Genomic DNA, 15,544 nt, shown 5'->3' with positions numbered 1-15,544 from the left:
CCATCACCTAGAAACAATGACAGTATCGGTTATTTCCTGTATCATCTTGCAAACTGATACAGTACTTACTGGACAACTTAAGGAAAGCAAAGAAAAATTCAACTCCTGTGCTGTTCTAATTTTTCCATTTTGATTTATCACAGCTGTCTTTCTACCACCTTTTTCCCACTTAAACCTTGATCTTACACTGAGCAGAGCTGACCTTTTGCAAGCATTTTAATTGGTAGACTGTATTTGCCAGTAGCAGATGACATGTAGCACAGTCTTAAGAGCATCGTGCTTCAAGTACGTGAATGAGCTCAGGTATTTACCTGACTTATCTGGTGCTGTACTCTGTGTCTGTATTTGAGTTACTGATCTTGAGAGCTTTTCTTCCATAGTTATGCTATTTTATATGCAATTATAAAAGCTGAATAAAATTCAAGTGTTCTTGGACTGTGCGGACACGAAATATAAAATGAACTTTGCCTTCCTATAGTAACTCCAGTATTTTTTTGCCTTGTTTTTAGATTACTGTTTTGGAATCCTTCTATTAAATGTTAGGAGTTGCTGAAAAACAGGTAGAGAGCGCTCATAGGGAAACTTAACTGTAATATCTCGTTCACAAATGCTGATTACTCAAAAATCTTCGGGAGGGAGGAGGGGAATTAGTTGTAGCTTATTACTATACTATAGGACTTCTTGTTTATAAGACATGTAGGCATTTAAACAAATAAATGTTAGTGTCTGTTTTTAATAAGCCAGGAACTCTTCTCAAGGGCATGAGGATTTCAGTCTTAACTTAGTCTCATGCTGAAAGTAAAACACTGCTTTTAGCTTACACATTTAATTTTATGTGCAAATGAATGCATGCTGGAAATCTGAATAAGAGTACCAAAATCTTTCACAGGTGAAGTTAGAGAACAGAAAATAAAAAAAATTTATTTCATTTTGCTAGACCTAATATTCTGACCAAAAGGGGATACCATCTTTTTTTCTACTGTAGAAGTGCCGAAAGGGTTTATCTGAAAAATAATAATAATAAAAGATATAAAGGTTCTTAGAAATTAGGCCACTCTACTTGTGTTTACAAACTCTTTATAAGGAGCTGGTTCTTTACAGTGTAAAGATGCCTTGGTCTTCCCAGATCATCGTGGGGATTGCAGTTTTTTCTTTTTAGCTGCCTTTTAAAACAAAAGGGAAGAAGAAGAAAGTAGTGAAAGGTCTTAATATATCTTAGGTGAATAGCTAAAATTGGTTTCTGTGATGTTTCAGACTTCGTGTTCGTACATGAAAGCACATTCTGCTTGTATTTAGATCTTTACTATTTCTCTTTTCTTTCAAGCAAGGCTTGGATGAGTAGATTTGCTTTTTTCCCCAAGTCATATTTAACTGTTAAAGTACTGGTTCTGCTTAAATAGCCTTTAGTCTTTGTAATGGACTTTTTTGGATACATTTGTACTTTGTGGAGGCTGATACTCGTCATTACCCAGTAGCACCATCTAGCTGTTAGGATAGACTTTACTCTCCAACATCCCCCCTCCAATCTCTCCTTTATAAGAGAGAAATTCGTATCTACTGACCCAAGGTATTGGTGTCTTTGTGGAAGTACCTCTTCTTTCCTCTTCTTGACAATCAAGTATAATATTAGCTAACCAGTTGTGGTTTGCTTGTGTCCTATTCCTCTCAAATGTTTCTTATACCCATGCTTATTAGCAGACTTTCACAAACTTAATAGATATTTTGAGGGTCTCATGACTTCGTGTGTGTGTAGAGAATACACGTTTGGCAATTAAGGCTGTTCCCTTTGGCTTGCTGATCTACTTTTTGTTTTTCCAGCTGCTTGTTGATGTTCTATTCTAACCGAATCAAATTATTTCTGTTTCAACAGATAGTGTAACTGCTACTGTTTCAACGTACAGCATATATTCTGTTCAGTTGTCTTATGGTACAGCTGGTAGCGAAGTAACCTCTGTATAATGATATTAAAAACACTTGATCTTTTGAGTTAAATGAATAGAAAATAAGTTGTTTGAGCTTTAGATATTCCCTTCATGTAAAGAATGAGATTTTTCTCATTTGTCATATATTCCTTCCGCTTATGTGTTACACTTTAAGCGTATGTGGAAATGCATAAGAGACCAATTGTCTTTTTTCTAAAACTTGGACGACTGAGAAGCATGTCTCTTTGGCTTTCAAGTGCAATAGACGTGTAGTAGCTGTGGGTTGAGGGCCCCATCTTCTCTGAAGGATGAGAAGTCAGAGGTGTGTTTGTGTTACCTTTTATCTGTGCAAAGCTGTACCAAGAGCCTCACTGGCAAACAGCTGTGTTCTAGGACAGCTGCCACACAAAGGAGCAGATAGAGTAGTGTGATCATAGCAAAGCCTGAAGTCTGAAAATCTGTGACCTCTACAGGGAGCAGTGAAGGATCATAACTGCTCTTCTCCCGTTCTTTCCTTTGTTTCTCATTTTCCTGTGAAATTTACAGGCCACATGTACGACATACTTGCTTGAAGCAGGGTGCAGCGAAGACAGCACTCCATTTTACGATGTCCCTCCTCTTTCGAAATAGCCCTATCTAGAGAGCTATTTTATTAACATAAAGTTAGGGACAAAATGCTCAAATTTTCAACTGGTAAAAATACTGATATTGTAATAGCCTAAGAGAGCAAAATGTAATCAATAATTCCTCATCTGCCAAATATGAACTTCTGAATGAAAAAGATTTGTTCTTTGCTCTTAGAAGCATTAGGTTGTAGAAATAATTCTATATGCAGAGTGTAATCTTTTTTTCTAATATAGTCTTCGAAGCAGAGAAGATGAAAGAATAACTAAACCAGGAGCCATCTCTACGCCTGTAAAGAATGCAGATGATATTTCTAAAACTATGGAAGAGGTGGCAGGCGAAAGAACTGAAAAGCAAACACCACCACTCCCAGGTAAAAATATGAAATATAATTATGCATATTGCTGAGAATGAATGATCAGTGGAGATTGCATGCCGCTGCATAGTTGTGGAATGATTACTGAAATCTTAGAACGAGTTCTAACTATCTTTATTGCTGAATACGGATGGTCTTTGTAACCATGAGCCTATTTATATTTCAGGGTTTCCGTCTTGAAAACCTAAGCTGATGCATCTGCCCATTATACAGTGGTGAAACTTCACTGTTTAGAGCTTTGACTGTGTGTTAGTTATAAAGAGTTTTTTGTACTCTTCTCTAGAGCAAGGCTACAAGAGATCTCTTCTGAGAGTCGAGTTGTAGACTGGATCTTACAAGTTACTTGTGGTAGAGTAAATTTAAATAAAGGTGTAGTTAAGCCTTTTTAGAATGACCATTCTCAAACAAAACTTGCACTCTGATATATGTTTTCACTGTGGCACTTAACTACAGTCATGGGCCAAGAGTCATTTTTAAAAGTGCAGTACAACTAACAGAAACAGAACAAAATCCCATTCCTTTTTTGAAAGAGGAGGAGTAAACTCAATGATAGTAGGTAAAAGCCAGTTAGTGTTAAAAAGAAAACCATACTGTGCTACGGTGATGGGACATTGTTCTGAGCACAAAGACTTAGATTTTTTTTTTCCTATGGTTTCCAGAGTGGGGCCATTCATTGAAATTGCAAGTGGAGAAAGATGAGCTGTGCAGACAGTTTAGAAGGAGCTGCTCTGGAAAGGCTGTATAGAATGAGAAAAAGCACATTCAAGGTTGAAAACATTTGAACACTTACGGGATGAGCAATGAGACTACTGCATGTAGTATTCAGTAGCTCAGTGAAGAATTGAAGGAGTTATGATGTTGATAGGCTCTGAAAGGCCTTGAAAATGAGAACAGTAGGTTTTCTAATGCAGCAGTCATTATGAAAAAGATTGCCATAGGAAGTAACCTCCTGCAAGAATGTTATGAAAAGATGCAAGTGAACTAAATCTTAATTTGCCAAGATAGAAAAAGGTTATGACTGGATTTAAAAGATAAATTCTGTATTTCTATAATGTATTGAAAAATAATAATTGGCATGATACAAAACCAGCCAGGATAGGAGCCTCTGAAGATGCTTTTCAATCCAATGTAGTATGCAAATGAGTGGTTTGAGGGACTGGCAAGCAATTAATAAGTACTCTGGTGTTTTTGTTGTTGTTGTGTAGTAGGGATAAAGTAGTATTCTGTTCCTGGGTGAGTGGGAAGAAGCAGGTGGAGAAAAATCAGTTTGTATGAGAGAAGATGTCTTACAAAAAAAAAAGTCATAGGCCAGTACATTAAGATAATATTTAAATTTGTCTGCAGATAAAATGAACTTGATATAATACATGGTCTGAAATAAAATGGTGTAATAAAGCACATAATCCTTTAATAGCCTCAAAGAAAGCTCTAGGGAAATTAGGAGGCTCTTTCAAAGACTGTAATGAAAATATTAGAAAAGTAGTTGGCAGATTCTGTGACTGCTTTTTGGACTAAAGGCAAGAAGCCTGTCATGGTTGGTTGAGTCAAGGAGGGTAGAAGGAGAGCGGTTTTTAGAGGCACCATCAGAGTCTTGGGCTAGGAACAGGTCATTAAAGACTTAAAGTGCTATGCTATGGTATGCTATATGGTAAAAGCAAAAATCACATTAGAAAGAGCATATTACCAAATTGTCTGAGGTTTCCTATTGCAAACTGGTCTATTGGTGGTTAGAGTAAGCAGAAAGGAACATTAACTTATTTTGAAGCCAGTGTAATTTGAAATGAGCTTCTTTAAAGTGTATTCAGATAATGCTTTAAATGTAAATTCTTGTAACATGAGCAACCATATACCGATAATAGACACTAACAGTGTTCACTACTGGGGGAAAGGCTGCAGTGGCAGTTTCCTCCCAGTGACTCGAGCAGAGTTATAGTAAGTACCTATCTTTAAGGAGAGTCAATAAAAAGTGCAGTCTGCCAGCCTCAAGGTGTGGAGCGGTAGTTCTAGTGTTTATGGTATTTTGTCTTCAAAATTCAAAATAACTTTAAAAGGGAAGAAAGTTTTATGTTAGGCATATCCAGGTAGGAAAGAGCAGGGTTGAAAGTGGTCTTCAGAGAGCATAAATTCTCTTAGTTCTTGCAGTTTTATGATATTTAGAATACTCTTAAGTGTAAAGAAAATTTGGATTTTTACTAAAGCAGTAATTAGGCCAGTAATTGCCCCATTTTGCATGGCAGGGTAAGAGTGTCCTTGTTGTTTTAAGTTTCCAATATTTAATTTTTTTATTATAAAGTGGATTAGTGGGTGGACTTAAAACTACTGAAGATGTAATCAAGCTCTTAATTAAGTTAGGCTTTATTTTCTCATCTTTAAATGACCAAATTGACATTAATGTCTTCTATATTTTAATAGAACCAAAGCCAGTGTATGCACAAGGAGGTCAGCCAGATGTGGATTTACCAGTCAGTCCATCTGATGGTCCTTTACCTAATTCAACCCATGAAGATGGAATGCTTCGGTAATGTAACTCTAAATTCTGTTTGAGTCTGATTGCCTGGGTCTTGAGCAAATCAAGCTTTCTCCCAAGGTAACGAGTAACATAAGTTAGGAGTAATTCATAACATAAATGGTCTGATGAAAAGTCAGCACATTGTCCTGAAGCTTTTGTTTAAAAGGAGTAGGATGAAAATTTTAGGCTTATTCCTGAGCCTCGTTGGCACTCACATCATGTAATAAAACAATTTTAAGTTTGTTAATTTCATGCAGGAATGAGCAGTTAGAATTGTCAACTGGAAAGTTGCAGTGTTTCTCTCTTCCTGGGCACCCCCATACCTCCCGCCTTATCCCCATGTCTGGAGAGAGGAGAGATACTGTAGTAAATTCGTTTCCTTTTAAATAATTGGATAGCAATTAATAAAGAAGATAATTGCAGAAATGTGCTAAGTCTTGACGTGCCAATGACTCTACTCCAGCTGGATCTCCTTTATGATCATTTGCATACATGAGAGTAGATTCTAGTTTAGGTAGTCTTAAATGTTCGTCTTGATCTCAAAAGAGCCAAAATAGATCTTTGTGCCAGTATAGCTCTTTCAAAGGAGGAACGTTTTGGGAAGAGTGTGTCAAAATACCTCACTTAAAACACTATCAGCATAAGACCAAACCTCACTAAACAATTAAATTTTCGTGAGTTTTGTTACTTTCAAGTGCTGCTAATGAGTTTGTTGTATAATGCTGCAGTTGATAAGCAGTTAATGGCATGCATAGCTTAATATCCTCTAATTGAAGTAATAGGCAAACTATTTGCATGTCTTCATTCTCAGTTTACCAGAATATCTTATAGTATACCTCTAAGTGGAATATATTCTAAATTTCTAGGCCAAGCATGAAACTGGTAAAATTCAGAAAAGGAGATAGTGTGGGCTTGCGACTAGCTGGTGGCAATGATGTTGGCATATTTGTAGCTGGTGTTCTGGAAGACAGCCCTGCAGCGAAAGAAGGATTAGAGGAAGGAGACCAGATTCTCAGGGTATGTCAAAAATAATAACATTTATAAATAAATGTTCTGTTAACACCAAAGTAGGTTTTCTTTCTGTAACATCAAATAGATTGCCTCTGCAGTTCATACAGTATTTCTGTTTATACTTATTAGATGACCTAGCAATAAAATCTACTGTTATTGTACTGTTGCTAGGAAGGTTTGTATGTTTTATATCTAGTTTCTTAGACTAAACTCAGCTCAAAGAAAATTCATTTAACTGTTCTGTCACTAGATTCTCACACAGGGTTCTGTATATTACAGTTGATGTTACTGATGTTTCCAGATGCTCCATAATATTGATCTCAAGTAGTCAAAATGAGTAGCTACCTAATATTCCAGGAGTTCTGTTTTTCAATAATATACGTTTTCAATAATTTTATTTAGAGGTACAAGAGGCTTCTTGAGATGCATGCACTTGTTGTGTGTACATTAAACTGAATAAACAACCATTGCGATAAGTTTATGCAAATTTCCTGTTCTATGTTTACATGTCTACTATAATGTTTGCGAAATCAAACTGATTACTTCGTTGATGCTAGGTAAACAATGTAGACTTCACAAATATCATCAGAGAGGAAGCTGTCCTTTTTTTGCTTGATCTCCCTAAAGGCGAAGAAGTAACCATTTTGGCACAGAAGAAAAAAGATGGTAAGTACTTGTATATCAGGAAAAATGTAGTAGACTGCTTGGAACCAGGTTAAAAAAAAAAAAACCACAGCTAATATTGAGTAGTTAGAGGCTAGGGGGAGACAAAAAAAAAACAACAAACAACACTACAAAATTATTTCACAGAAGCATTGGCGTTAAATGCTTGGAGGAGCTGGATAGAGTCTGTTATAGTTATGCTGTTAAAATGAGTACTTAAAAACTTGTTTCACAGTATGATTCCTTCCTTCCAAGGAACTGAATTATGCTTATACTAGCAAATTTCTGACAGCAAAAGTTGACTTTAAACTGTTAGTTTGCTATTGATAGTTATGCAGTTTAAAATAGAGAAGGTCTGAGACATTAAGCTTTCCTGAAGTAATACTGTTAACTTAAAACAAGGAGGATTAAAAGAAGATAAGATACTGTTTTCAATGATGTTTATGAGCAGTAGGAAACCCCTGGAATTTGTTTAACACTGTTTTTATTTTTAATTTCTAAGTTTATCGTCGCATTGTGGAGTCTGATGTAGGGGATTCTTTCTATATCAGAACTCATTTTGAATATGAAAAAGAATCTCCTTATGGACTAAGTTTCAACAAAGGTGAAGTGTTCCGGGTGGTGGACACTCTGTACAATGGTAAACTGGGTTCATGGCTGGCGATTCGAATTGGCAAGAATCATAAGGAAGTTGAAAGAGGTATCATACCTAATAAAAACAGGTACGATCTTAAGGTGTTTTTATTGCTGTTTGAAAACTAAAATTTGAAATTCTGCATCGGTGTAACTTGCATTGCCTGCAGGACACTAGTCTATACAAGTTGTTCAGTTTCTTAGGAAAAAGTCACTGTTAAAACAATTTGAAGTTAACTATCTGTTCCGTGTGCTTGATTTGACTTTTGTATGTCCCCCAAAAATAAATATAAAAAAACACCTAGCTTGAAACTTACTTCTCAATACTAGAGACAAGGGTAGATAAAGCTTTTAAAAATGTGACATTAGCCTGAGTAGTTCTATCTTATAGTTTCTAATACAGAAACAAAGAAAACTTGATTTAGCAGGTGGTAGCGTTTTTGTAAGCGTAAGCTTGCTAGACAAGTGTTATTTCAGCAGCTGTCTTTTTTGGTAACTCATTGGGATTTGTTGTCATCTTAGAGCTGAGCAACTAGCTAGCGTACAGTACACGCTTCCAAAGACAGCAGGAGGAGATCGAGCGGATTTCTGGAGGTTCCGAGGTTTGCGTAGCTCAAAAAGAAATCTCCGAAAAAGCAGAGAAGATCTTTCTGCTCAACCTGTTCAGACAAAGTTTCCTGCCTATGAGAGAGTTGTTCTTCGGGAAGGTATGGCTTTAGTCTTAGATACTTCTGTTGCAGGCTAACAGGATTGTGGGGTTTGCTTTGTATTAATCCATGTGTTTCAGAGTATCTTGCATTTGTTTTAAGCAATCAACTTAACTTGTTATCTCCTTTGCCTTCTATTCTAGCTGGGTTTCTCAGACCAGTGACCATTTTTGGTCCAATAGCTGATGTTGCGCGGGAGAAACTAGCTAGAGAAGAACCAGATATTTTTCAAATTGCAAGTAAGTGTGAGATCAAGTTTTTATGCAGCTATGAAATTGCCAACTTTCTTTTGCTACTTAGTTCCTATGCTATTACTTCAGCTACTACTGTGTTTAACAAAATGTTAACAATATTAAGTAACAGATAAAATGTAAGCTTTTTCACTAGTTAAATGATGATAATTCTCTGTAGGCAAAAGTAATGTTAGTTGCGTTTATAGCCCTCTAAAATTTAAATTTAATTCAGTATCTGATATTGAAGTACTCTTGCATAGGTATAGTGATTTTTGTGGCCAAATTTGTGGATAGCTTTCTACTATATTTTGAAGAAGAGCATCTTCAGCCTGAATTGATATTGAGTGATGAAATAGTTTTCTTTATCTTAATGTGTGAATGTAGAGTATATTGTAAACTTAAAACAGATTTTTACTGTGTCCTCTCTATCAGAAAGTGAACCAAGAGATGCTGGTACAGACCAACGTAGTTCTGGCATTATTCGTCTTCACACAATAAAACAGATAATTGATAGAGTAAGTCTTCTACTGTCACTGTACTTCTAACATAAGAGGAAAAATTGGTATCAATAAGTAAACTGTTGATGTTTAAAATGTATAACTAATGTTTAAAAGTATAACTAATGAGTGTTTTTTCCTTAAAAATAACTTTCTCATCTTTCTATTGGTTAATTAGAAAAAATGTCTTCTCCATAATAACTGCAATCTGGTAGTATTTCCAGGCTTTGTTCTAGGGATTGTTGTTCCCTCTCTATTATGTCCATTTTAAGATTCGTTTGTGCTTGCAGCCACAGTGTGACTTTGCATCCAGAAACTGGTACTTTCTTTATGGAATAGTTTGTTGTCATTGTCCCCCTACCTCCAGTTTACAAATTAATAACTTTTGACTTCTGTGCAAGAACTAGGGAAAAGGATCCTTCAATCTCGCCTCCTTAATATCCTGAGAACTTCGGACATGAATTTATGATATGAGGCTGTACTCCTCACCTATTCATTTCTGACTTAAAACAAACTGCAAACTGTTCTGATGCCCAAGTAGAAAAAGGTGTTTTGGCAGCAAAGTGGGGGGTACTATGTGCTGTGTATTTGAGATGATTCTTGCAGTGGACGAAAACTGTCCTAATTCTTGCATTCAGAGAGTAGATTTTTATGAAAGGAAAAGCGGAGCTGTGTAACGAGACTAGATCGTGTTTGACTCTTCCCTTTTTTCCTGTTACTAGGCGATTACTGTTAGCCATTTTTTAGTTTAGTGCCTTTTTGTAGTTGAGGCTTGCATCAGAGGGCCGATTTTTTTTAATTTATAATAGAGAGCTAAATATTGAAAAGCTTATTGTTACGCAGTTCTACATTTAAAATGTGTATGCCCTTGTAGCCTAGTGTTTGAGTTGATCTGGTGTCTGTTATTCAAACAGAAAAGGATTTAAATCGATACTTTGAAATGATGAATTCTGCAAAGCTAATACAAAGCAAATTGTTAGAAAATGTTTAAAAGAAAAATTATTTTTCTTAGTATATAAGTGCTTCACTTTGTCTCTGCCTTTTTTATCAAAACAGGACAAACATGCTTTATTAGATGTCACTCCTAATGCAGTGGACCGTCTGAATTACGCGCAGTGGTATCCTATTGTAGTGTTCCTGAACCCTGATTCTAAGCAGGGTGTGAAGACCATGAGAATGAGGCTGTGCCCAGAATCACGAAAAAGTGCCAGAAAGCTATATGAAAGAGCTCACAAACTACGTAAAAATAATCACCACCTCTTTACAAGTAAGTAATTCAAGAAAAATACTGATTAATCCATGATAACTGAGGGAGGGAGAGGTGTGATAGAGAATTTTTTTCCAGACTTAAATAGTATTTTTCCTTTATAAGAAACTGCTGTAACTTAATTGCTACCTACTCTTGCAGGTTCCAAATATTTCTTCTTGTAGTTAAGCCACTCCAGCTTTGAAAACTACAATATAAAATGGTTCATTAACTTACCAAAGCACTGCCATCACAATTACTGGTTGGCATTAGTTGTACTAGATGCATTTCATTTGTGGTATTTCTTTATTGCTTTTCCTCTGTGGTTCCTTCTTTTTCCTCCATGTTTTTTTCCTCTTGTTCCTTTCCTTTTAGAGGAGGACACAGAAGCATCTCTTAGCCTGTTTTACATCGGTGCTTTCCAGGCTTTCTTTTCCTTCCTTGGCAATCTCTCTTGCTCTTAGTGTGACCAAATACCTACTGGTTGCTTGCCTTATTCTTTGATCCCAGTTCATGCAGACTTGCTTATGGCCCCGAGGTTAGAAAGGGTGATGCTGACAGAATAAATGCCCTCCTGCAAATACAGTCCAGCATTTGTTGAATTGTTCAGGTTCCCCACATTCAATTCCTAGTAGTAATTGTGCGAATTGTTTGTGCACACAATTGCACAAATGAAAAGAGATCTGAAACGTCAAAATGATGTTCCAAAAATATTTGGTTGCTTTGCAAGGTCAGTTATAAACAAACATCTGAATAAATAGGATAATAATGTGATTTTGTTCTCAGACTAAACTAAAGCCTCACTTTATTCTAAATTACTGTTAATTCAGTCTTTGAGTCTTTGCAATGTGGTAAAATGCCCCAAGCTACATTAGGCCTTAGGGTTGCTTTGAATACCAACATTTACATTACTATTTAAATCTCACAGTTGATATTAATTTTAATACTTTTTTAATGCTTAATGTTAATGTTTATTTAATGTATCATATATATATATAAAATAGATAATAACATAATATATGTTTATTTAGTATATAATGTTAATTTAATGTTTTTAATACAGTTTCTTTTCAAAATTCTACAGAAATCAAATGTCAAACTAACTTGCTCTACTTCTAGCTACCATTAACTTGAATTCGATGAATGAAGGATGGTATGGAGCTCTAAAGGAAGCCATTCAGCAACAACAGAACCAACTGGTATGGGTTTCAGAAGGAAAGGTAAGAAATAATAGTACTGTCATTTTGGGGGAGGAATGACAAAACTATCGGTCTTGTTGTCTCTTGTTCTGATGCTGGTATTGGAGATACGGGCATCTATCTGTGGAATTAAATTTGTTTTCCTTCTTTCCTCGTGATTTTAATAATCATTTGAAGATCTAAAACAGTTCTATGGCTGTGTGATCTGTTGAAAACTGGTTTGTCATTGTATTAGTGAAGTATTGTTAATGAGGGCTATAACACTTGTGCATGTAGTGGAGTAGTAAAACTGAGAGCATTTGCCTGTTGATGCTTTACTGAAGGATATGTTATTGCTTTGAAACTTTTGTGGGGATTGGATGTTTTTTCATGTAAATTTCAGGGTGTTCTGCTGCATCAGTACTAGGTGCTGGGATTATCCCTTGACAAATCAGTGGTTTTTAATATAAAGCAAGCAACATCTTCATGGTCTTTATCTTTCGATCTTGAGAACACTCATACAAAATCAGAAAGTTAGAATTCTGTTTCCCATTAAAAATCCGGTTGCCTTTTCAAGCAACTATGCATGTTAGATCCATCCTCTAGAGAAACTAATATCAAGAGGAACGCCAGTTTCAAGTAAGAAAATGATGATCTGTTACTGTTACAATGCTCTTAATATTTGAACTATTTTTCTGCTCAAACAGAACTAGCTTCACCTTCTTATATCTACCTCCAAGTTAGTGATTCCAGTACAATGACAACTCTTTATAGTCTTTTTATCTTTGTCAAACACTGATTTCCATGGACACTAGGTGCTATCCCTTCCCTTGAATTGATAGACGTCTGACCCCTTAGTAAACTGAAGAACTAGACTGCAGAAAAGGCTTTTACATATAAGCTTAACACCTCCAGTGATTGAACCCTGATTTTTTCCTTCCCTGTGATATTCAGAATTGTTGAATTCTAACCTGCTCCTGGATTTTGAGTATTACTAACGTTTTGCAATACCTGACTTTATGTTGTGGATCAGAACAAGATAGGTGTATTCTATTTGTTTATTTCTTAATTCTTCACCAAAAAAGAATGTCTTTGCCTTTTATCTTGCAATGTAAAGCTTAATTTGAAAAGTATTTCAATAAACATGTGCTCTTCAATTTTGTTTTGATGCAGGCAGATGGTGCTACAAGTGATGACCTTGATTTACATGATGACCGCCTTTCTTACCTCTCAGCTCCTGGTAGTGAATATTCCATGTACAGTACAGACAGTAGACATACATCTGACTATGAAGACACAGATACAGAAGGTGGTGCTTATACGGACCAAGAACTGGATGAAACTCTGAACGATGAGGTTGGGACTCCTCCTGAATCCGCTATTACACGTTCTTCTGAACCTGTTAGAGAGGATTCTTCTGGAATGCATCATGAAAGTCAAAATTACCCTAGTTATGCATCTCAAGCTCAGCCTCAGCCAAATCTCAGAATAGATTCTTCAGGATTTAAAACAACTGCTTCTCAGCCGGTAAGAAAGTGATTTTATACGCTGACCACTGTACATTTACTTCAAGTAGTTTTCTTGTTCAAGAGAACTTGCTATCTTTATAGTCTCCTTACCAGTGTTAACTGCATACAAGAATCTGTCAACAACAGTGTGTTGCAATGAATTGGACAATCATCTTGCACTACCTGTGTTAGTGATTCCCTTTGACAGGAGGAGGAATCAAGTACCACTCTACTTTGTTTTAATGTTTTGCTTTTTTAATGTTCAGCATAATGAATGTCTGGAAGTGGTAATGCATGATACTTTCAGTACATTTCATTCTACGTGTAGCTGAGTTGATCATAGCGTCAATTTAAGTAACTTTCATATAAATCAAAAAAGTCATACAGTGATTCGATAGCAGTATATTTAAAATATTTTAAACACTTCACAGAAAGCAGAAGCCTCACCTGCAGTCCCTTACCTTTCCCCGTCGCCTGAATCAAACCCTGCAACCTCATCAACTTCTGCAGTAAATGCTAATGTAAACCTAACTAATGTCAGACTGGAGGAGCCTACTGCTGCTCCTTACAACTCTTACCAACCACAAGCGGGCCCCTTAAGAACATCAAGTACTGAGGGAGCTCATGTAGTGCTAAGAGATCAAGAGCCATCATCCTTATCGCCGCATATAGATCCAGCAAAGGTACCTGTGCCACATTGTTGCGCTGATTTCCTGCTATACATCAAGCTAGCACATGATTTTTTTCCTTTGTTTTGCCATTATTTGGAGAATTCCTTCTATTTTTTTTTTTTTTACTCTAGGAGATTATGCAGGTTACAAAACAGTGCATCTAAATTTCTAAGCATCATCTAATGTTTTGTGTGCATGGCTTCAAACTATATACTTTCCACTTCTCAAAAGATGATCTTTTAAATCAAGGATGCATTCTGTATTTTGATTTTATTTCACATGCAACTGTTTCAGCTTGTCAATGCTCTGCTTTTTGTTAATGAGGACTTGATGAAAAATCTGTTCTTTCCCTAAAATAATAGTACTTTTTTAATATTCGATCATGTTGATCAGGAAGATAAACCCATTATTTTAGTTGACTTTAAATACCCCTACAGCAATGCTTGAACTAACTTTAACACACAAATCAGTTTATTTCTTGAATATCCCTGTCCTGACCTCCCCTATGCAAAAAGAAAAAGAGGGTGAGAACGACAAAAAAGCAAAACACAACAACAAAACACAGAAATATGAGAGATTATTCTCTTTTGGCTTCCCTTTTTAATCTACGCATATGCTTTTCCTCAAGCATAGGACTGGAAAGGATCTCTTGAATCAAAGCTTCCTGTGATTGCAGACAACTGCATCAAATCATTCAACTTCTAAGCAAAATTAAAGCCAATATGTAAAATGAATTTAAAAATAGATTTAAAATTTCACACTTTCAATGAAGCTTGGATCCCTTTACTCTTAATTTTAAATGAAAAATATGCCTTTCTACTTAACAGGTATACCGAAAGGATCCATATATTAACGAAGAAGCCTCCAGACAAAGCTATGTCTTAAAACAGCCAGCAATTAGTCACCCAATACAGAGACAGGAAAGAGACCCAAATCTGATGTATGAATCCCAGACTCAGTATGCAGAAAAACAGCCAAGTAGGGAGTACGAACAGTCATATAGGTATGATTCTACAAACTATGTAGATCAATTTTCTCGTGGTTATGACCCTCGACTACATTACGATGATCGCGTGCCTCCCTATGAGGAGCACTGGGCATATTATGATGAAAAACAGCCCTACAATCAACCAAGAACAGCTTACGAAAACCAGCCTCCTAGGGATCTTGATTCTAGACAAAACACAGAAGAGAGCACAGAACGCGGTTATTACCCAGCACAACCCCGTTTTGAGGAACCCCCTCAGATGACTTACGATGGCAGACCTCGCTACGAGCATGCACCTAAAAACTTCAGCTTACCACAAGTGCGATACGAAGATCAACATACTGTTGGATATGACACGCATGGTAGATATAAACAAGAAGCTCAGCCATACCAGTCAACCATATCTCGATCTCCTGAACCGAAGCAGTACTTTGATCCACATGTGAGGGGCTATGAACAAGGTCCTCCTCAAGCTTATAATGCCAAGGCAGGACAATTTGAGCCTTCTCATAGCACTTCAGGTGTCTCTCTTCCTCCTCCCCCTTCATCGCAAACCAAACCGGAAGTTTTGCCTTCTAACAGTAAACCACTGCCTACGCCGCCATCTCTAGCAGAGGAGGAGGAAGATCCAGCCATGAAACCACAGTCTGTGCGAAGTAGGGTTAAGATATTTGAAAGAAGAAGATCACCATCTCTAGAAAAAATGAAGGACCCCAGTGATACATCAGCTGTCAAGGTAAGTCATGTAAATTTTGGCATGTGTTTGTTTTTTAATTCC

The 15,544-nt window shown here is 36.4% G+C and overlaps 1 protein-coding gene across 9 annotated transcripts in view; it reads left to right on the top strand.

Annotated features, from left to right (window-relative positions):
• The window catches only part of TJP1 (tight junction protein 1), a 164,165-nt gene that overhangs the window by 134,524 nt on the left and 14,097 nt on the right, over window positions 1-15,544 (top strand). For 7 of the 9 annotated variants that reach the window (XM_048060261.2, XM_048060260.2, XM_048060259.2 and 4 more), the window contains 13 exons: window positions 2,783-2,919; window positions 5,335-5,440; window positions 6,298-6,448; window positions 7,000-7,108; window positions 7,608-7,827; window positions 8,261-8,445; window positions 8,589-8,684; window positions 9,111-9,193; window positions 10,232-10,442; window positions 11,541-11,641; window positions 12,773-13,126; window positions 13,539-13,790; window positions 14,606-15,502. In XM_048060261.2, the coding sequence (XP_047916218.1) occupies window positions 2,783-2,919; window positions 5,335-5,440; window positions 6,298-6,448; window positions 7,000-7,108; window positions 7,608-7,827; window positions 8,261-8,445; window positions 8,589-8,684; window positions 9,111-9,193; window positions 10,232-10,442; window positions 11,541-11,641; window positions 12,773-13,126; window positions 13,539-13,790; window positions 14,606-15,502 (2,902 nt within the window). The remainder of the gene's footprint in view (window positions 1-2,782; window positions 2,920-5,334; window positions 5,441-6,297; window positions 6,449-6,999; window positions 7,109-7,607; window positions 7,828-8,260; window positions 8,446-8,588; window positions 8,685-9,110; window positions 9,194-10,231; window positions 10,443-11,540; window positions 11,642-12,772; window positions 13,127-13,538; window positions 13,791-14,605; window positions 15,503-15,544) is intronic. The other 2 variants (XM_048060266.2, XM_048060263.2) reach the window with 1 other exon arrangement.

The sequence above is a fragment of the Anser cygnoides genome, chromosome 11, assembly GCF_040182565.1.
Source record: "Anser cygnoides isolate HZ-2024a breed goose chromosome 11, Taihu_goose_T2T_genome, whole genome shotgun sequence".
Lineage (NCBI taxonomy): Eukaryota > Metazoa > Chordata > Aves > Anseriformes > Anatidae > Anser > Anser cygnoides.
This window is presented reverse-complemented; position numbering and strand designations above follow the sequence as displayed.